The sequence below is a fragment of the Leucopleurus acutus genome (assembly GCF_964270905.1).
Source record: "Leucopleurus acutus genome assembly, chromosome: 12".
Taxonomy (NCBI): domain Eukaryota; kingdom Metazoa; phylum Chordata; class Mammalia; order Artiodactyla; family Delphinidae; genus Leucopleurus; species Leucopleurus acutus.
This window is the reverse complement of record NC_139154.1, coordinates 51,300,696-51,323,080: the sequence shown is the minus strand read 5'-3', so window position 1 is coordinate 51,323,080 and position 22,385 is coordinate 51,300,696. Positions and strand designations below refer to the sequence as shown.

At 39.6% G+C, this 22,385-nt stretch overlaps 1 protein-coding gene across 2 annotated transcripts in view; it reads right to left on the bottom strand.

Annotated features, from left to right (window-relative positions):
* The window catches only part of LCLAT1 (lysocardiolipin acyltransferase 1), a 203,761-nt gene that overhangs the window by 133,102 nt on the left and 48,274 nt on the right, over positions 1-22,385 (bottom strand). Inside the window, exon 2 of one of the 2 annotated variants that reach the window (XM_082852076.1) lies at positions 8,924-9,092. The exons of the other annotated variant lie outside the window; for it this stretch is intronic. Coding sequence (XP_082708202.1) covers positions 8,924-9,088 — 165 coding nt within the window. The 5' untranslated portion in view covers positions 9,089-9,092. The remainder of the gene's footprint in view (positions 1-8,923; positions 9,093-22,385) is intronic. 2 annotated transcript variants of the gene reach the window in all.

Here is a 22,385-nt window from a genome sequence, read left to right as displayed (position 1 = left end):
AGAGTGCACTGTAAACAATTTATTAAAATTCAATTTACAGGGAACTTTTGAGAAACGTCTACTCTATCAAGGTAGGTACTCCCCCACCAACCACTGTTTCTGGAAATTTTTCCCTATCAACCTCCACCTGAGGGGTCTATAGCATCAGCACTGATACTTTCCTCTCTACAAACACAACAATGGCAGTCTGCCTGAGGGGAAAAAGACAACCCATTCAAAAGAAACAGGTAGAGAAGACCCTTCGACAAGTGAAGGGAGAGTATTCCCTCCTTATTCTCCTTTTCAGGTATTATACTCACCACCTCCACCAAGACAGGTCAATAAACCCAGTAAAATTAAGTTCCAGGTGTTGCTCAGGGAAAAGAAGGAACAGAACACTCTCAGGAAATATGACCCATTCAAGGTAAAGGAGGCTGCTTGCACAACGCTTCATTTTTGGAGAAGGCACTGCTCTTAAGCAACAACAAAGGGCTGAAACCAGTTCAGTGCCAGAGAAGGGAGAAGTATAGACTGGAAACCTATAAGGAGTAACCAGCTCTCAGGGTCAGAGGGATATGTGCTCAGAGCAGTATGCACAGACCTCGTAGCAAATATCTAGCTGTTCCAAGAATTTACTATACATTTTGTATGCACTTTTACCTCACACGTTTTCAACCCAGCCCACAGACAGAAAATCACATCATTCCTAAATTCTGTGGTTACTGGGGCGACTTGATCACATCAATGTCACAAGTTTTAAAAAGTCTGTTATCTGAATCTTAATTTTTATCATTTTATAAAATAAATGGAGGAGGTGGAGACAAGACGGTGAAGTACAAGAACATGAGTGCACTTCTTCTTACAAAAACACCAAAACCACAACTAACTGCTGAACAATCATCAACCAAAAAAAAACACTCGAACCTACCAAAAAAGATATCCTACATCTAAAGACAAAGAAGCAACAACGAGACAGTAGAATGGGCGGAAACACGATAAAATCAAATCCCATACCTGCTGGGTGGGCAACCCACAAATTGGAAAATAATTATGCCACAGAAGTTCTTTCACAGGAGTGAAAATTCTGAGCCCCACATTAGGCTCCCCAGCCTGTGGGTCTGGCAAAAGGAGAAGGAGCCCCCAGAGAATCCAGCTTTGAAGGCCAGCAGGGTTTGAAAGGAGGGATTCCACAGGGCTGGGGGAAACAGAAATTCCACTCTTGGAGGGCTCACACAAGGTCTTGGGTGCACCAGGACCCAGGGAAAAAAGCAGTGACCTCATAAGAGCCTGGGCCAGACCTACCTGCTGGTATTAGAGGCTCTCCTGCAAAGGAGGGGACACACTGTGGCTCACCAGGGGTACAAAAACACTGGTGGCGATAGTTCTGGGGAGTACTCATTGACGTGAGCCCTCCTGGAGGCCGCCATTTTATGACCAAGACCTGGCCCTACCAACAGCCTGTAGGCTCCAGTGATAGGACACCTTAAGCCAAACAAACAAGGAGGGGGGGGGGCGCGGAGATGCAGCCCCACCCATCAGGAGACAGGCTAGTTAAAGTCTTCCTGAGCACACAGCTGCCAGATAAACACACCCCCTGACACAGACCTGCCCACCAGAAGGACAAGACACAGCTCCACCCACCAGTGTGCAGGAACCAGTCAATCCCACCCGGAAACCTGCATAAGCCTCTCAGACAGCATCATCCACCAGGGGGCAGACAGTAGAAGCAAGAATGGAAACTGCAATCACAGAAAGTTAGACAAAATGGGATGAGAGAGGAATATGTCCCAGATGAAGGAACAAGATAAAATCCCAGAAGAAAAACAAAGTGAAGTGGCGATAGGCAATCTACCTGAAAAGAATTCAGAGCAATGATAGTAAAGATGATCCAAGATCTCAGAAAAAGAATGGAGGCACAGATCTAGACGATGCAAGAAATATTTAACAAAGACCTAGGAGAAATAAAGAATAAACACACAGATGAACAATAACTGGAATAAAAAATACACTACAAAGGGGCTTCCCTGGTGGCGCAGTGGTTGAGAGTCCACCTGCCAATGCAGGGCACACAGGTTCGTGCCCCGGTCTGGGAAGATCCCACATGCCACGGAGTGGCTGGGCCTGTGAGCCATGGCCCCTGAGCCTGCGTGTCTGGAGCCTGTGCTCCGCAACAGGACAGGCCACAACAGTGAGAGGCCTGCGTACAGCAAAAAAAAAAAAAAAAAAAAAAAAAGCTACAAAGAATCAATAGCAGGATAAATGAGGCAGAATAACAGATAAATGAGCTGGAAGACAGAATGGTAGAAATCACTGCCGTGGAACAGAATAAAGAAAAAGGAATAAAAAGAAATGAGGACAGATGAGAACAGTCTAAAAGGCCTCTGGGACAATATTAAATGCACCAACATTCGCATTATAGGGATCCCAGAAGGAGAAGAGAGATAGAAAGGGCCTGAGAAAATATTTGAATAGATAATAGCTGAAAACTTCCCTAACTTGGGAAAGGAAACAGTCACCCGAGTCCAGGAAGCACAAAGATAAGCCCAAGGAGGAACACATAGTAATCACACCGACAAAAATTAAAGACAAAAAATATAAAAAGCAACAAGAGGGGCTTCCCTGGTGGCGCAGTGGTTGAGAGTCCACCTGCCAATGCAGGGGACACGGGTTCGTACCCCGGTCCGGGAGGATCCCACGTGCCACAGAGCGGCTGGGCCCGTGAGCCATAGCCGCTGGGCCTGTGCGTCCGGAGCCTGTGCTCCGCAACAGGAGAGGCTGCAGCAGTGAGAGGCCCGTGTACCCAAAAAACAAAAAAGCAACAAGAGAAAAGCAACAACTAACATACAAGGGAACCCTGTAAGGTTATCAGCTGATTTTTCAGCAGAAACTCTGCAGGTCAGAAGGGAGTGACACGATATACAATATTTTAAGTGATGAAAGGGAAGAACCTACAACCAAGAATACTCTACCCAACAAGGCTCTCAATCAGATGCAACAGAAATCAAAAGCTTTACAGACAAACAAAAGCTAAGAGAATTCAGCAACACCAGACCACCTTTGCAACAAATGCTGAAGGAACCTCTCTAGCTGGAAAAGAAAAAGCCACAACTAAAAACAAGAAGATTACGAGTGGAAAACCTCAACGGTAAAGGCAAACATGAAGTAAAGGTAGGAAATCATCCACACACAAATATGATATCAAACCCAGCAATCATGAGAAGATGACAGTACAAATACAGGCTATTGAAAATGCGTTTGAAATGAAAAGATCAGCAAATTAAAACAATGCTTTTTATATATAGAGTGTTATTCAAAACCTCGTGGTAAACACACACCAAAAATCTACAATAGATACGCACACAAAAAAGAAAAAGGAATCCAAACACAACACTAAAATTAGTCATAAAAGCCTAAGAGAAGAGAACAAAAGAGGAAGGGATGAAAAAAGACCTACAAAAACAAAAAACAACATTGCAGTAAGAACATACATATTGATAATTACCTTAAACTTAAATGGATTAAATACCTCAACCAAAAGACTGTCAAAAATTAAATACAAAGAAAAAATATTAAAAGTGCCAAGGGAAAAGCAACAAATATCATACAAGGGAATCCCCATAAGGTTATCAGGTGATTTTTCAGCAGAAACTAGGCAGGCCAGAGGGGAGTGGCAGGATATGTTTAAAGTGATGAAAGGGAAAAACCTACAAACAAGATTACTCTACCCAGCAAGGATCACATTCATATTCAACAGAGAAATCAAAAGCTTTACAGACAAGCAAAAGCTGAGAGAATTAATAAGCACCACCAAACCAGCTTTACAACAAATGCTAAAGGAACATCTCTAGGCAAGAAACACAAGAGAAGAAACAGACCTACAAAGACAAACCCAAAACAATAAAGAAAATGGTAACAGGAACATACATATAGATAATTACCTTAAATGTAAATGGGTTAAATGCTCCAACCAAAAGACAAAGGCTGAATGGATATAAAAACAAGACCCGTATATTTGCTGTCTACAAGAGACCCACTTCAGATCCAGGGACACATACAGACTGAAAGAGAGGGGATGGAAGAAGGTATTCCATGCAAATGGAAATCAAAAGAAAGCTGGAGTAGCAATACTCATATCAGACAAAAAGACTTTAAAATAAAGACTGTTACAAGAGACAAAGAAGGACACTACATAATGATGAAGGGATCAATCCAAGAAGAAATAACAATTACAAGTATATATGCACCCAACATAGGAGCACCTCAATATATAAGGCAAATGCTAACAGTCATAAAAGGAGAAATCGACAGTAACACAATAATAGTGGGGGACTCTAACACCCCACTTTTAACAATGAACAGATCATCCAGACAGAAAATCAGTAAGGAAACACAGGACTTAAAAGACACTAGAGGAGATGGACGTAAGTGACATTTATCGAACATTCCATCCAAAAGCAGCAGAATACACATTCTTCTCAATTGCACATGGAACATTCTCCAGGACTGATCACATGCTGGGCCACAAAGTGAGCCTTGGTAAATTTAAAAGAACTGAAATCATATCAAGCATCTTTTCCGACCACAACGCTATGATATTAGAAATTAACTACAAGAAAAAAACTTTAAAAAACACAACATGTGGTGGCTAAACAATATGCTACTAAACAACCAATGGATCTCACTTAAGATATCAAAGAGGAAATCAAAAAATACCTGGAGACAAATGAAAATGAAAGCATTATGATCCAAAACCGTGGGACACAGCAAAAGCAGTTCTAAGATGGAAGTTTATAGCAATACAGTCTTACCCCAGGAAACAAGAAAAATCCCAAATAAACAACCTAACCTTACACCTAAAGCAACTAGAGAAAGAAGAGCAAACAAAACACAAAGTTGGAAGAAGGAAAGAAATCATAAAGATCACAGCAGAAATGAATGAAATAGAGATGAAGAAAATGATAAAAAAGATCAATGAAACTAAAAGCTGGTTCATTGAAAAGATAAACAAAATTGATACACCTTTAGCCAGTCTCATCAAGAGAACAAGAGAGGGCTCAAATCATTAAGATTAGAAATGAAAAAGAAGAATTTGCGAAAGACACCACAGAAATACAAAATTTCATATGAGACTATACTACAAACAACTGTATGCCAATAAAATGGGCAACCTTGGAAGAAATGGACAAACTCTCAGAAAGGTACAATCTCTCAAGACTGAACCAGGAAGAATTAGAAACTATGAACTGACCAGGAAGAATCAGAAACTATGAACTGACCAGTCACAAGTACTGAAATTGAAACTGTGATTAAAAAACTAGAACAAACAAAAGTCCAGGACTAGATGGCTTCATAGGAAAATTCTATCAAACATTTAGAAAAGAGTTAACACCTATCCTTCTTGAACTATTCCAAAAAAATGCAGAGGAACAAACACTCCCAAACTCATTCTATGAGGCCACCATCACCCTGATACCAAAACCAAAGATACCACAAAAAAAGAAAATTACAGGCCAACAACACTGATGAACACAGATGTGAAAATGTGCAACAAAACACTAACAAACCAAATCCAACAATACATTAAGAGGATCATACACCACGATCAAGTGGGACTTATCCCAGAGGATGCAAGAAGTTTTCAATATCTGCAAATCAATCAGTGTAATACACCACATCAACAAACTGAAGATTAAAACCATATGATCGGGCTTCCCTGGTGGCGCAGTGGTTGAGAGTCCACCTGCCGATGCAGGGGACACGGGTTCGTGCCCTGGTCCAGGAAGATCCCACATGCCGCGGAGTGGCTGGGCCCATGAGCCATGGCCGCTGAGCCTGCGTGTCCGGAGCCTGTGCTCCGCAACGGGAGAGGCCACAATAGTGAGAGACCCGCGTACCGCAAAAAAAAAGTATGATCATCTCAAGAGATGAAGAAAAAGCTCTTGACAAAATTCAACACCATTTATGATAAAAACTCTCCAGGAAGTTAGTATAGAAGGAACTAACCTCAACACAATAAAGGCCACATGTGACAAATGTACAGCTAACATCAAACTCTACGGTGAAAAGCTGAAAGCATTTCCTCTAAGATCAGGAAGAACACAACAATGTCCATTCTCGCCACTTTTATTCAACATAGTTTTGGAAGTCCTAGCCATGGCAATCAGAGAAGAAAAAGAAATAAAAGCAGTCCAAATTGGAAAAGAAGTAGTAAGACTGTCACTGTTTGTAGACGACATGATCCTATACATAGAGAATGCTAAAGATGCTACCAGAAAACTACTAGAGCTAGTCAATGAATTTGGTAAAGTTGCAGGATACAAAATTAATGCACAGAAATCTGTTACATTTCTATACACTAACAATGAAAGATCAGAAAGAGAAGTTGAAGAAACAATCCCATTTACTATCACATCAAGAAGAATAAAATACCGAGGAATAAACCTACCTAAGGAGACAAAAGACCTGTACTCTGAAAACTGTAAGACACTGATGAAAGAAATTAAAGACACAAACATGTAGAAGGATATACCATGTTCTTGGGTTGGATGAGTCAATAGTGTCAAAATGACTATACTACTCAAGGCAATCTACAGATTCAATGTAATCCCTATCAAATTATCAATGGCATTTTCCACAGAACTGGAATAAATTTTTTTTTTAATTTGTATGGAGACACAAAAGACCGCAAACAGCCAAAACAATCCTGAGAAAGAAAAACAGAGAGGGAGGAAACAGGCTCCCTGACTTCATATTATACTACAAAGCTACAGTCATCAAAACAGTATGGTACTGGCACAAAAACAGATATATACATCAATGGAACAGGATGGAAAGCCCAGAAATAAACCCACACATCTATGGTCAACTAATCTACGACAAAGGAGGAAAGACTATACAAGAAGAAAGTCAGTCTCTTCAATAAATGGGGCTGGGAAAACTGTACAGCTACCTGTAAAAGAATGATACTAGAACATTCTCATACACCAGACACAAAAATAAACTCAAAATGAATGAAAGACCTAAAAAGACCTGATACTATAAAACTCTTAGTGGAAAACATAGGAAGGACACTCTTTGACATAAAATACAGCAAGATCTTTTTCAATCCATCTGCTAGAGTAATGGAAATAAAAATAAACTAATGGGACCTATTTAAACTCAAAAGCTTTTTCACGGCAGGGGAAACCATAAACAAAAAGACACCCCACAGAATGGGAGAAAATATTTGCAAACAATGCGACCGACAAGGGATTAATCTCCAAAATTTACAAACAGCTCGTGCAGCTCAATATCAATAAGACAAACAACCCAATCAAAAAATGGTTAGAAGACCTAAATATTTTTCCAAAGAAGACATACAGATGGCCAAGAGGCACATGAAAAGATGCTCAACATTGCTAATTATTAGAGAAATGCAAATCAAAACTACGAGATATCACGTCACACCGATCAGAATGGCCATCATCAAAAAGTCTACAAACAATAAATGATGGAGAGGGTGTGGAGAAAATGGAAGCCTCCTACACTGTTAGCGGGAATGTAAATTGGTAGAGCCACTATGGAAAACAGTATGGAGCGTCCTTAGAAAACTAAAAACAGAACTACCATATGATCCAGCAATCCCACTCCTGGGCATATATCTGGATAAAACTATGGTTCAAAAGCATACATGCACCCCAATGTTCATTGCAGCACTGTTTATGATAGGCAAGACATGGAAGCAACCTAATGTCCGTTGACCAATTAATGGATAAAGATGTGGTACATACATACAATGGAATATTACTCTGCCATTAAAAAGAATGAAATAATGCCATTTGCAACAATATGGATAGACCTGGAGATTATCATACTAAGTGAAGTAAGTCAGACAGAGAAAGACAAATATCATATGATATTGCTTGTATGCAGAATCTTAAAAAAAAAAAAAAAAGATACAAATGCACTTATCCAGAAACACACTCACAAACTTATGGTTACCAAAGGGGAAGGGTTTGGGGGGAGAGGATAAACTGGGAGTTTGGGATTGACATATACATACATTATATTTAAAAGAGATAACCAACAAGGACCTACTGTATAGCACAGGGAACTCTGCTCAATATTCTGTAATAACCTAAATGGGAAAAGAATTTGAAAAAGAATAGATACATGTATAATAAATAAATAAATAAGACCAAAAAAAAGAAGAAGCATGAGAAATACAAAATAAAATAGAATAGGGCTTCCCTGGTGGTGCAGTGGTTAAGAATCCTCCTGCCAATGCAGGGGACACGGGTTCAAGCCCTGGTCTGGCAAGATCCCACAGGCTGCAGAGCAACTAAGCCCGTGTGCCACAACTACTGAGCCTGCATTCTAGAGCCTGTGAACCACAACTACTGAGCCTGCGTGCCACAACTACTGAAGCCCATGTGCCTAAGGCTCGTGCTCCGCAACAAGAGAAGCCACCGCAATAAGAAGCCCGCACACCACGATGAAGAGTAGCCCCCGCTTGCCACAACCAGAGAAAACCTGCATGCAGCAACAAAGACCCAATGCAGCCAAAAATAAAATAAATAAATAAATACAATAAACGGAAATGCAATATAAAATTAACAATGTAAAAACTCTTCAGTCTGCATCTTTAGATTTTTTGTATTTTACTAAAGTATACCCCAATGAAGGAAAATAAAATTCATTAGGAATATGGAAGAAACTCAACTTTGGAATATAGCCCTTAAATACATATTTTATTTCAAGGACATGAATTACTTCATTTCTCTCTTTCATTTAAAGGGGGAAATACAAAAACTAATATGCTTCTTATGTAACACGAATATGTTTCTTCTAATATTTGACTAAATCTGACTCTAACAAAATACAAATCAATAGGCTAGGCCACTTTGGTATGGTCACTTTGGTACGGTCTCTTTGGTATGGTCTCTTTCTCTGCTGTTTAACTTACCACAGGTAGCGTGAGCCAGGTTGCCACAAGGCGGTTGTTGATCCAGCGATACCAAGATGGGTTTATAAACATCAAAGGTAAAAAGGGACCCAGCATGAAAATGCTTCCAAAAAAGCTTCCCCAAAACAGAGTGAGTATAAAGTATATCCCTCTCCATGACACCATGATTCTGAAAGACACAAAAAAAATCGATATATTTTCTTACTGTAACTGTCCAAATTCAATTTCAGAATGATACATGTAATAATCTTTAATTATAGGGCTACAGAATAGGCCCTGACAAAGAATATGAGCTTGAATGCCCTCTTACATGACCTACAGGTCTAACAAGTCAGAACATTAGAAATGGATACTCTCCCCCAAAATAGATATATTTATCAATGGAACAGAATACAGAGCCCAGAAATAAACCCACACACCTATGGTCAATTAATCTTCGACAGGAAATCCCTGATGGTCCAGTGGCTAGGACTCTGTGCTTCCACTGCAGGGGGCACAGATTGGATCCCTGGCTGGGGAACTAAGGTTCTGCATGCCAGGTGGTGCAGCCAAAAAAAACAAAAAACAAAAATCTTTGACAATGCAAGCAAAAATATACAATGGAGGAAAAACAATCTCTTCAGCAAGTGGTGCTGGGAAAGCTGGACAGCCACACGTTAATCAATGAAGTTAGAACATACCCTCACACCATACACAAATATAAACTCAAAATGGATTAAATATAGGACATGACACCATAAAACTCCTAGAAGAGAACACAGGCAAAACATTCCCTGACTTAGCAATGTTTCCTTAGGTCAGTCTCCCAAGGCAACAGAAATAAAAGCAAAAATAAACAAATGGGAACTAATCAAACCTATAAGCTTTTACATTGCAAAGGAAACCACAAACAAACGAAAAGACAACCTACAAATGGGAGAAAATATCTGCCAACAATTTGACTGACAAGGCCTTAATTACCAAAATATACAAACAGCTCATACAATTCAATAACAAAAAAACAACCCAATCAAAAAATGGGCAGAAAACCTAAATAAATACTTCTCCAAAGAAGACATACAGATTCTCAATAGGCACATGAAAAGATGCTCAACATCACTAATTATTAGAGAAATACAAATCAAAACTACAATGAGGTACCTCACACTGGTCAGAATGGCCACTGAAACAAATGCTGGAGAGCGTGTGGAGAAAACAGAACCTTCCTACACTGTTGGTGGGAATGTAAATTGGTGCAGCCATCATGGAAAACAGTATGGAGGTTCCTTCAAAAACTAAAAATAGAGCTACCATATGATCAAGCAATCCCACTCCTGGGCATTTATCCAGAGAAAACCAAAATCCGAAAAGATATGTGCACCTCAGTGTTCACAGTAGTACTATTTACAACAGTCAAGACACAGAAGCAACCTAAATGTCCACTGACAGATGAACAGACAAAGAAGATGAGTTATATATACAAAATGGAGTACTACTCAGCCATAAAAAGTAATGAAATAATGCCATTTACAGCAACATGGATGGACCTAGAGATTATCATACTAAGTGAAGTAAATCAGAAAGAGAAAGACAAATACCATATGCTATCACTTATACATGGAATCTAAAATATGACACAAATGAACTTATTTATGAAACAGAAACAGACTCAGTCATAGAAAACAAACTTATGTTTACCAAAGGGGAAAGGGGGTGGGGGAGGGAAGCGGTAGGAGTTTTGGATTAGCAGTACAACAACAAGGTAAACAACGTCTTGCTGTATAGCACAGGGAATTAAATTCAATATTCTGTAATAAACCATAATGGAAAAGAATATGAAAAAGAATACATATATGTATAACTGAATCACTCTGCTGTATAGCAGAAACTAACACATTATAAATCAACTTTTCTCTTTTTTTTTAAATTGAAATAAAGAAAAAAAAGAGATACTCTCAACTGACTTCCCCCAAAAAAGAAAAAAGCTGTTTAAAAAGCCTTGCTTTTTGTTCTGCTTATCAGTATTAACATAAAACTGTATATTTTCTTTTCCAAGACGTTATCCAACGCAAAATTTTAAAATATTCCAGAGTTCGTTTTTTTTTATCTCTTACATGACCTACAGGTCTAACAAGTAGATTTAATGGACTAAGAACTGCAGAACAGCTTCCTAAGGGTGGCTGTGCCTGAAAGTGATGGCAATTTTACAGAGTGCACTAAAAAAGAATTTGTTAAATCTAGAAATATTAATTCTTTACATTAGAACCTAAAAGTAGTATCTTTGGGCATTTGGTCTTTATGAGCTGAAAGGTTAAGTAGAAGTCAGACTCCTCACTCACTTTCTTAATTATTTGCCAATGGATTACTTTTGAGGGTCCTCATAACCAGATGAACAAAATATTGATGTTTTAAAAATAAACTGTTGGAAGCACAGTCTAAAATGAATAATCAAACATTTGATTTTACAACCTAAACTCTATTAGAGCAAAAACATGGTTTACTTCAGGATAATAAAACCGTGGGAAACATTAAAACCATGAAAACAATAATGGCCTTAAAATTTATATATTAAAAAAAGGTATTTCAGGGCTTCCCTGGTTGCACAGTGGTTAGGAGTCCACCTGCCAACGCGGGGGACACAGGTTCGAGCCCTGGTCCAGGAAGATCCCACATGCCACGGAGCAACTAAGCCCATGCACCACTACTACTGAGCCTGCGTGCCAGAACTACTACTGAAGCCAGTGCACCTAGAGCCCATGCTCCGCAACAAGAGAAGCCACCACAATGAGAAGCCCGCGCACTGCAACAAAGAGGAGACCCTGCTTGCCGCAATTAGAGAAAGCCCGCGTGCAGCAATGAAGACCCAGCGCAGCCAAAAATAAAATAAGTAAAATAAATTTTTTTTAAAAAGGTATTTCAGCAATTAAGACCTCTGAATATTTGAAAAGAATCACAACAGGAAAAAGAAATAAAATTTCAAATGTCATGGTGCTTTAAAAAATGTCAGTCAGACAAACAAAACAGGTCAAGTCTCTTACGCCGAATCACGTTTTTCTGCATATTTGGTATATTTTTAAATCTCTACCAATACTTGACAGTGTTATACACAAAATCCTTCAAAGTACAAACAGAACAAGTATCTGCTGAGAACTGGCTTTCTGCTAAACTCTAGATCGGAACTTCTAAGAAGCGGGCTGAGGCAGTGAGGGCGCAGAAAAAGCACACTGGAAAACAGCAGCCAAACAATTTGCTCACACTGGGCCCAGGATGGTCTGTAGTGCTACACAGCCTTGGCTTTGCTTTCTCTGAGGCTCAGCTCCTCCTCTTTGCATTAAAAGACACTATAGGCCACCTCTCTCCAGTCTAAAGTAATAATTTAAAAAGAGCTGCTAAATTTAGTATTCTCAACCCCTATTTCCTTTCATAACCCCTGCCCCCAAAATATCCCTGCAATGCTACTACTCGATTTGAAACCCCCCCTGTAACTACCTTTTTTTAAATCTACTGTTCGTTTCTGTCGTTAGCTAGCTCTGTTTAGATACTCACCCCTCAACTCCCTGAAGGGCTATACTTCACATTACATCCATATACAACTACTTCCCCATCAAAGGCTCTGACATGCTTCTTCCTCACTTACTGAACTACTTCTCATTCGATGTCATTAAAAGGAAAAAAATTATAGTTAAAGGAGCTTAGGTATCATCTAACAGAATCTTTTCAATTTACAGTGATGAAGCTAAGGACCAGAAGAGTTAAGAGATGCGTCACGTGAATATACTGGGATTACTCAAACCAAGTCTCATCTAAAATGACTTTTCCATCCTACTCCTGTTTCTTCCCTAACCTCTCAATCATGTGTACAGTGATTCAATAAACATGCAAAGAGATTCCTACTGTGTGTCAGGCCCAGTGCCAGTTATTTGGGGATACAACAGTGAACATGACAGACATACCAAGCTCTTACAAACCTAACAGTCTCTCCAGCCCCTCCTTATGAACTCTGCATTTAATCTAGCCCTGTTCTCTCTCTTCTTCCAAGTCTCAAGGATTTGATAGAAAACTTGGTTAAGAATTATGCTACTACACGCTTATTTAGAATAAATAAAATTTTAAAAAACCAAAAACTGGCTAAACCAAGTGCTGGTAAGGATGCAGAGCAACCAGAACTCACACGTGTTGCTGGTGGGAACGCAAAATGGTATGGCCACTTTGGAAAACAGCTTTACAGTTTCTTAAAATATTAAATGTACATTTATGATATAACCCAGCAATCCCACTACTGAATATCCAGGACAAATTGAAAACTTACGTTGACACACAAACCTGCACACAATTGTTTTCAGCAGGATTATTCATAATTGCAAAAAACTAGAAACAACCCAAATGTCAGTCACGGGTGAGGGGATAAACACATTCTAATATATCCATAGAAAAGAATACTACTCAGCAGTGAAAAAACATATGACTGATACATACAACATCTGGGGTTAACGTCAAATGCATTATGCTGAGTGAAGGAAGCCAGGCTCAAAAGGCATGATTTCTTTTTAACTGTATGTTTTCATTTATATGACATTCTGGAAAAGGCAAAACTATACGGAGGGAACAGATCAGTGGTTGTCAAAAGGTTAGGGGTAGGGGGAGTGTTTGACTGTGAAGGGGCAGCACAAGGGAAGTTTTAGGGGTTGAGGAAACTGTTCTATTTCCCAATTGCAGTGATGGTTACAAGACTATGCATTTGTTGAAGCTCACAAAACGTATATTTACTGATTTTTACTGTATGCAGATTAAGAACTAAATTAAAAAGATTATGCTATGTGAGATGAAATCTGATAGAATATTCATTAAGCTCTTATGATCTGGGGAATTCTACACATCTGGATTATTTCAATTATAATGACATCTAAACTATGTCAAGCTTTTAGAATACACCAGGCACTGTTTCATATACTTTAAATGTGTGAACCTGTTTAATACAATAATCCCGTGGTGTAGATATTTTCATTACCCCACACTTTATATATAAGGATACTGAGGCACAAAGTGGTTAAGTAATATGCTCAAAATTATACAGCTAGTAAATGGCAGAGCTGGGATTTGAATCCAGGTAATTTGGTGTCAGAGTCCATGCTCAGTCTAAAATTCAACATTATGTTCTTTTTCAAGCACATACTTCTTTTGTAATTAAACACACACACTTTAAACACTATACAAAATCAAGATGTCATAAATCTAAACCAAATTTTTAATATCTCATGCAAAAATTATTCTGAATGTTAGTGAAGTTTATAGGAAGTTAGTGAGGAAATCTAACGTCTTTTCTTAACACTCCCTAGTACTTAACATATAGCATACAAAAACTTGGGGAGAGCTGAGGATGGGGGTTGCCAGCTTCTGCTGGAAAGAAATCTGGTTAAATAACTGGTAAATGAACCACCTAATCTTTTAAAATCCTTTAAAGTAAGGGCCACATCACTGCAAAGGTAATCACAAACACTGTAATTTAATATTTCTGTGCATTCTTTGTATAATACTGATAGTGTTCTCAAAAAATAAAAGCCATTTGGAACAGAAATAATCATAGTTTTAAAATGGCATAGCCATTTTATTGCCAAGTACAGATACATAGAACTAAACTGTAGATCTTCTTAAAAAGCTATGCCTACTTCAGTGTAACCCAGGAACTTTTCCCCTTAAGACCACTGTCCCTTAACAATGAGTTAAGATCTCTTACCCACTAACTTCCTAGCTCATAATCTGATTCTGATTCTGATGCTTGCCCTTGTCTAACCATCTGTGGTTCCAATGACTACAATGCCAAGCAAAGGCAGGAACCAAAACAGAGCCCACCTGGACTCTTATTCAGTTGCATATATTATTCCTAGAGTATGACAATGTAGGAGGATACTCCCTGACAAGGATTAAGGGAATCTATTAGGGATACTTACAGTTCCTTGCTCAGGAAGGAAAGACGTTTTACTTCATAAAATTTCCTTAGTTTTTAAATTCACATAACAATTCAAGTATTAACAAGCACTGCTCTCATAGTCTAGGAGGGAAGCTAAGTGTGCTAAGGAACGACTGCTGTTTGGTATGATACATACTGTAATAGAGGTATGTAACAGGTGTTAAGGATAGGTCAAACCAAGGCAAGATGAGCTCTGCTAAAAGGGATTAAAGAAGCTGTTAGACACTTAGAGGATCAGAAATTGCGGGAGAGGAGAGATTACTCCAGACAATAAAAAAAAACATGTAGGGCTTCCCTGGTGGCACAGTGGTTAAGAATCCGCCTGCCAATGCAGGAGACATGGGTTCAAACCCTGGTCCGGGAAGATCCCACATGCCGCAGAGCAACTAAGCCGGTGCTCCACAACTACTAAGCCTGCGCTCTAGAGCCCACATGCCACAACTACTGAAGCCCGCGTGCCTAGAGCCCATGCTCCGCAATAAGAGAAGCCACGACAATGAGAAGCCCGTGCACCACAACGAAGAGTAGCCCCAGCTAGCTGCAACTAGAGAAGGCCGGCGCACAGCAACGAAGACCCAACACAGCCAAAAATAAAAACAAATAAATAAATAAATTTAAAACAAAAAACAAACAAAAAGAACATGTAGAGTCACAGAAATTTGAAACAGCATGGCTTAAACAAGGAACTGTAACTCATTACGTATTAATGAGGTATAGGGTACACATCGGGGAGCTGCAAGAAATCAAGAAGACCCTGGTCCTAAAGACAAAGTGCACACACCCAGGGCAGGATAGACAAGAATACCACCTTGAGCATGTCACCGTGGGTGGGAAAAAACCTAAGGCGTATGACTCATGTTTTAGAATAAATGTCAAAAGTGACATGGTGTAGATAAGCCTGGACTCAATAAAACCAACCTGTATACTGATTAAGAGCAAAGAGCTTCTCTGCCCTCTAAAACGGTGCATGAGACTGTCAGCAAAAATCCAGCATTGACAGATGCTGGTATCAAAGAAGTCTGTGAACCAGGAGCACCTGATCCAGTTCCACCTCTCAACAGCCTGATGATCGTGACCACGCCACTTAACCAGGATGCTCACAGGTGAGGAAGTCAGGAACAATTCCCTCAAATTTTGAGCACCTAATATTTGCCAAGCACTTTACAAAAGGCTCTCGGTATTTACATACTTAACACCTACAGATTCATATTCATGAACAACCCAAAGGTTCATGACATGTAAGTAATCTGTAACTTTGATGAAACTAATGTTGAAATTGGAATATTGCAAAACTAGTGCCAAAAAAACAAATCAGGGGTTCCCTGGTGGCACAGTGGTTGGGAGTCTGCCTGCCAATGCAGGGGACACGGGTTCGTGCCCCGGTCCGGGAGGATCCTGCAGGCCGTGGAGCGGCTGGGCCCGTGGGCCATGGCCGCTGGGCCTGCGCGTCCGGAGCCTGTGCTCCGCGGCGGGACGGGCCGCAGCAGTGAGGGGTCCGCATGCCGCAAAAAAAAAAAAAACACAAATCATTTAGGTAGTAATAATCTGACCAACTATCCAGTATCCTAATCTCAATGGGGCTTTACTCTGTTCTACTTACCGCACATGTACCATAGTGGATTTATAAATTGGAGGTTTTATTATCAAAAGACCTTGCTATAGGGCTTCCCTGGTGGCACAGTGGTTGAGAGTCCGCCGGCCGATGCAGGGGACACGGGTTCGTGCCCCGGTCCGGGAAGATCCCACATGCCGCAGAGCGGCTGGGCCCGTGAGCCATGGCAGCTGAGCCTGCGCGTCCGGAGCCTGTGCTCCGCAACGGGAGAGGCCACAACAGTGAGAGGCCCGCATACCGCAAAAAAAAAGACCTTGCTATAAACCTTGATAATGTCAAATGTGTCCTAAAATAGTCACTTTACAAAACACTCTCCTCCAATTTAAACAAAAGCCTCAAAAATAATATATTAATTATATCAATGGTATTTACAGGTGAAGAACTATGGGACTTGGTTCACTTAATGAAAAGTCCCTAACACTGTTTATACTGAGAGAGGTGAGATAAAGAACCTATTACCGGGCTTCCCTGGTGGCGCGGTGGTTGAGAGTCCGCCTGCCGATGCAGGGGACACGGGTTCGTGCCCCGGTCCGGGAAGATCCCACATGCCGCGGAGCGGCTGGGCCCGTGAACCATGGCCGCTGAGCCTGCACGTCCGGAGCCTGTGCTCCGCAATGGGAGAGGCCACAACAGTGGGCGGCCCGCGTACAGCAAAAAAAAAAAAAAAAAAAAAAAAAAAAAGACCTATTACCAGGGGCATTCCTGGAAAATGCAATGGAGAATCCAGAACTGGGACCAGTAAGACTTAAAGGCCAAAAAGTAAATACTGAGTTATAAAAGTAATATGAAGAGTTAAGCATATTGTTTCAGCCTTTGTCTTATCTGGAGAAAGTAAAACAGAGTTTCTGGGCTGTGGGGACACACAGCTGAGGGCAGTAACTGCTCTGTGGGGTTAAGTAACCATATACCTACTGAATCGTGAATGCTGAGACCCCACAAAGTCCTCCCTCACTGACCTTTCAAATGACTGCAACAAGATTTTAGTCCTAGTCCAGTGCACTCCAATAAACCTTTCTGCAATGATGGAAATGTTCAATAGCTGTGCTGTCCAACATGGCTGCCATTAACTACATGTGGCCACTGAGCCCTTGAAATTTGGCTAGTTCAACTGGAAAACTGAATTATTAATTTAATGGTATTTAAATTTAAATGCTGGAGAGGGTGTGGAGAAAAGGGAACACTCTTGGACTGCTGGTGGGAATGTGAACTGGTACAGCCACTATGGAGAACAGTATGGAGGTTCCTTAAAAAACTAAAAACAGAACTACCATATGACCCAGCAATCCCACTACTGGGCATATACCCTGAGAAAACCATAATTCAAAAAGAGTCATGTACCACCATGTTCACTGCAGCTCTATTTACAATAGCCAGGAGATGGAAACAACCTAAGTGTCCATCATCGGATGAATGGATAAAGAAGATGTGGCACATATATACAATGGAATATTACTCAGCCATAAAACGAAATGAAATTGAGCTATTTGTAATGAGGTGGATAGACCTAGAGTCTGTCATACAGAGTGAAGTAAGTCAGAAAGAGAAAGACAAATACCGTATGCTAACACATATATATGGAATTTAAGAAAAAAAATGTCATGAAGAACCTAGGGGTAAGACAGGAATAAAGACACAGACCTACTAGAGAATGGACTTGAGGATATGGGGAGGGGGAAGGGTAAGCTGTGACAAAGCGGGAGAGAGGCATGGACATACACACTACCAAACGTAAAACAGCTAGTGGGAAGCAGCCGCAGAGCACAGAGAGATCAGCTCTGTGCTTTGTGACCACCTGGAGGGGTGGGATAGGGAGGGTGGGAGGGAGGGAGACCCAAGAGGGAAGAGATAAGGGAACATATGTATATGTATAACTGATTCACTTTGTTATAAAGCAGAAACTAACACACCATTGTAAAGCAATTATACTCCAATAAAGATGTAAAATAAATAAATAAAACAAGACAAAACAAAAAACAAATAAAAAATTTAAATAGCCACACGTGGCTACTGTATTGAATATGAATAGCACAGCTCTATGCTGACTTACTGGAGCACACTTCTCTGAGGAGTCTGACCAGACCATGAGGAAAGACGAAAATATAGAAACACTGGTGGTTCCCTTTTTATTAGCTGTAATAAAAATTCCACCTAATCACCCTGCAGTGAAGCCCAAAGTTCATATAACCCTCACCAGTATGCAAGCTTCTTTGTAAGTCCCCTATTTTTTACTGTGTGTAGATTATGAGACATCTGAGGAAAACACTTTAACATGACATTAGATACCAAAACAAATAGAAAAAAGTATACTTGAAAGAAACTATTCAGGGAGAAAAAAACTTCTTTAACATTTTCAGAAAGACAAGAAATACTGCATCTGGTAGGTACTTGTGGGGAAAAAAATTTTAAATAAAATGAAGAATGGAAATATTCAGAGAATGAGAGCTACTGTAAGTTTAAAACACAGCAAATGTTTAGTAAAAACATTAGCAAAAATGAAACACTCAACAGAAGAGTTAGACAATAAAGCTGAAGAAATCCCCCCAAAAGTCAAGCAGAAGATGAAGAGATGGAAAGTAGAAAGAATATTGGAGGACCAAGACAGAGGTCTCATAGGCAAATCGTATAAGCCTCAAAAAGAAAGTAGTGAGAAACTGGAGGGGAGGAAGTCAGCAACAAAATAATTCATAGAAACTCCCCAGAACAGGAGGACATGACACTCCACATTAACAGAGCCTACTGAAAGCTAGGATAATGGATGAAAACAAATGCTCACCAGGGCACGTCGCTGTAACTTTCCGAACACAGGAAATGATGGACATTCTACAAAACCTCTGGAGGGGATGAAAATGGGTCACATGTAAAGGATCAAAAATTAGACTGGATTTGGACTCGGCCTCAATACCAGAAGCAAGATGAAAACAGAACAATGCCTACAAAATTCTCAAGAAAATTATTCCATCCAGTCACTCTTTCAATCAAGTGTAAGGATAGTAAAAACACTATGGCAAGGTCTCAAAGTTACCTCCCATACAATCTTTTTTCAAGAAGCTATTGGAAAACGGCTTCTGCTAAAACAAAAGAGTAAACAAGACTGAGGGAGACTTGAAATACAGGAAACAAGAGATCCAACACATGTGAGAACCTCCAAAATGATCATGAAGGGAGATCCCAGGGTGACAGTCATGCATAAAACAGAGAAGGCATCCAATCTAAACAAACTGGGGGAGGGTGACTCAAGAGAAAGACTCTTTGAAAGCTGTATCATCAAAATCCTTGCTGCTAAACAAACCATCTTTTTCTGAGCCAAGAACAGAATGCCCAGGTAAAGCTGGCACAGATTCTAATCTGTACTTGGCTTCTTGAACATGTGCTAGTAAAATTCCTGTTCTCTCTTCCATACACAGCTGCCAGATCAGCTGATGACACTCATTTTATCTATCCTAAGTACTCTGCTCTGACCTACTCCTGAGAGGTGGTGGGAGGGCATGGTGAATTTAGAAGCATTATTCCTACCCGAGAGTCAACACCTGCAGAGTCCTGACTGTGGTGAGCCCTCCACAGTAGTTTTCCAGGACTTATTTATGCATGAACCTGCCCACTGCCTTCCCCTAAAAAAGGATCTATCTGGTGAATCCTCTGGGAAGCTGAGGTCTGACTATCACCCAGAGACTCTGTACCTGTAGAAGCCTTCATCTATCTGATGGCAGCAGTGTTTGATGGCAGTGTTTGATAGATTACGCCGACTTCTCAAGTTCTCAATAAATAAATAAATAAATTGTATAGAGATACATAGATAGGTAAAATTTTAAAGTAAAAGAACAATCAACATAAAAGGATACTAGCTGTCGTGGTGGGGCACACAGGAGGCTTCTGAAGGTACTGGTAATATTCTATTTCTTAAGTATGGTGGCTATTTATATGTTCACCAACAATGACTTTTGGACTATTCTATCAGCGGCAATTTTTGCCAATCTGCACATACACTGTATATCATACACTCTTCTAATTATATGCTACATTAGCAACAGCAACAAAAACGGTTTTAGGGATTACCATCCAAAGGTAGAAATGGAAAAAACACAGCTTTCACTTGTTAATTCATGTATTTCTATATTACCTAATTTTACAAAGAATAAACATACAATTTACAATTAAAGATATCTTAATTATAAAAATTTTAAGAACACATTAATTCAGGTTAGGATGATCTCTCTCTGTTATAATCCCTAATCAAATACTCTGCCAGAAAAAGCAGTCCTTGGGAATCAGTGGAGACAAATAAATGGGACAAGTTTATAATTTTTCTAAGACTGCTCCAAAATAAATAAGCAACATGTCGATCCTGATTCAAGTGACAAAATCAAATACATAAGATGAGAGCGTGACCACTAATGTCAATCACTGCATATATAAGATATATAATAATAGTTATTGCAAAATATCGCTTCACAATGAAAATGAAAATGTTTTAACAGTCAGCTAAAACAATCATAGCCTGATTACTGAGATTATTCCACAAACTGAAAGAAATTAACTGTTAACTATTTAAATAGTTTAAGCAAATGCTCTTTACGTTCTAATTTTGTAAACTAGGTGAATACTTCACTTATACAATTGCACTGATTTAGTTTTTTCGCAAACATAAGTGAAATGTTTATAAGCTGATTAATTTCTTTTAAATCCACCAATACATTTTTAAATCCCTGGATGCATGTTAATTTGCATGACCTGATTTTAATGAACATGTCTTCATTTTTTGGAATTTAATAACATAAACACATCTGTCGACTGATGAAATGGTGTGCTTCTTTATTCCCCAGTGACAACTGTATTTGTTTTCCTTTCAAGTCCCGAAAGACAGAGGCTCAAAGCTAAATTTAACATCCAATTTTAGAAGCAAAGATTATGGTTATTATTATCTGTTTCTCCTCTTACAATCTTATATTTTTATTCTTATTGGCATTATTGCCATATGTCTTTCATTGTAAATCACTTTAAATTCTTTTAGGAAGCAGACTATTAATTAAAAATAAATTTGGGACTTCCCTGTGGCCCAGTGGTTAAGAATCCCCCTGCGAATGCAGGGGACACGGGTTGGATCCCTGATCCATGAAGATCCCACATGCCGCGGAGCAACTAAGCCCGTGAACCACAACTACTGAGCCCGCAAACCGCAACTACTGACACCCGTGCGCCTAGAGCCCGTGCTCCACAACAAGAGAAGCCACCACAGTGAGAAGCCCGGGTACCGCAACGAAGAGTAGTCCCCACTCACCACAACTAGAGAAAGCCTGTGCACAGCAACAAAGACCCAAAGCAGCCAAATATAAACAAATAAATAAATTTAAACATTGTCACCTATAGTGACCTTATTTATGTTTACAGATTTTACTAATTAAAAAAAAAAGAAACTAGGTCTCTACTAAAGCATAGTGTCAGGAAACCACTAGAAATTTGTATTTAACAGTTTATGTTCTAGGTATTCTGAAGACAAAAAAGTATACTACTTTATAAGCAAATCGCCAAAAGAAACAAGTAACAAAAAATAAACCAAAAAGACAGAACTTAAAACACCTCTGCTTATCAATTAAGCACTTATAATGCAACCAGGGGAAGCTAAAAGGAAAATGTTTAAAGGTGCTCTGGCACCTGTTTGGGAAACCAACAGACAGTAACAGGAAAGGGACAAACTATATGGTTTCATTCTTCCTGAAGCAGCACGACAGAGTAACACTTTCCCAGATACAAAAAGAAAGTAAAAGGTTAAGCAGCATTCTAGTTACAGAGCACTCAGAAGAAATAAAACCAGTTTACAAATTCTGACAAAACACAACAGGACAGCTAAAGAGCAGAATACGGTCAAACCTTAGCTCTACCCAAAAATGAAGAAAGAACTTTCAACT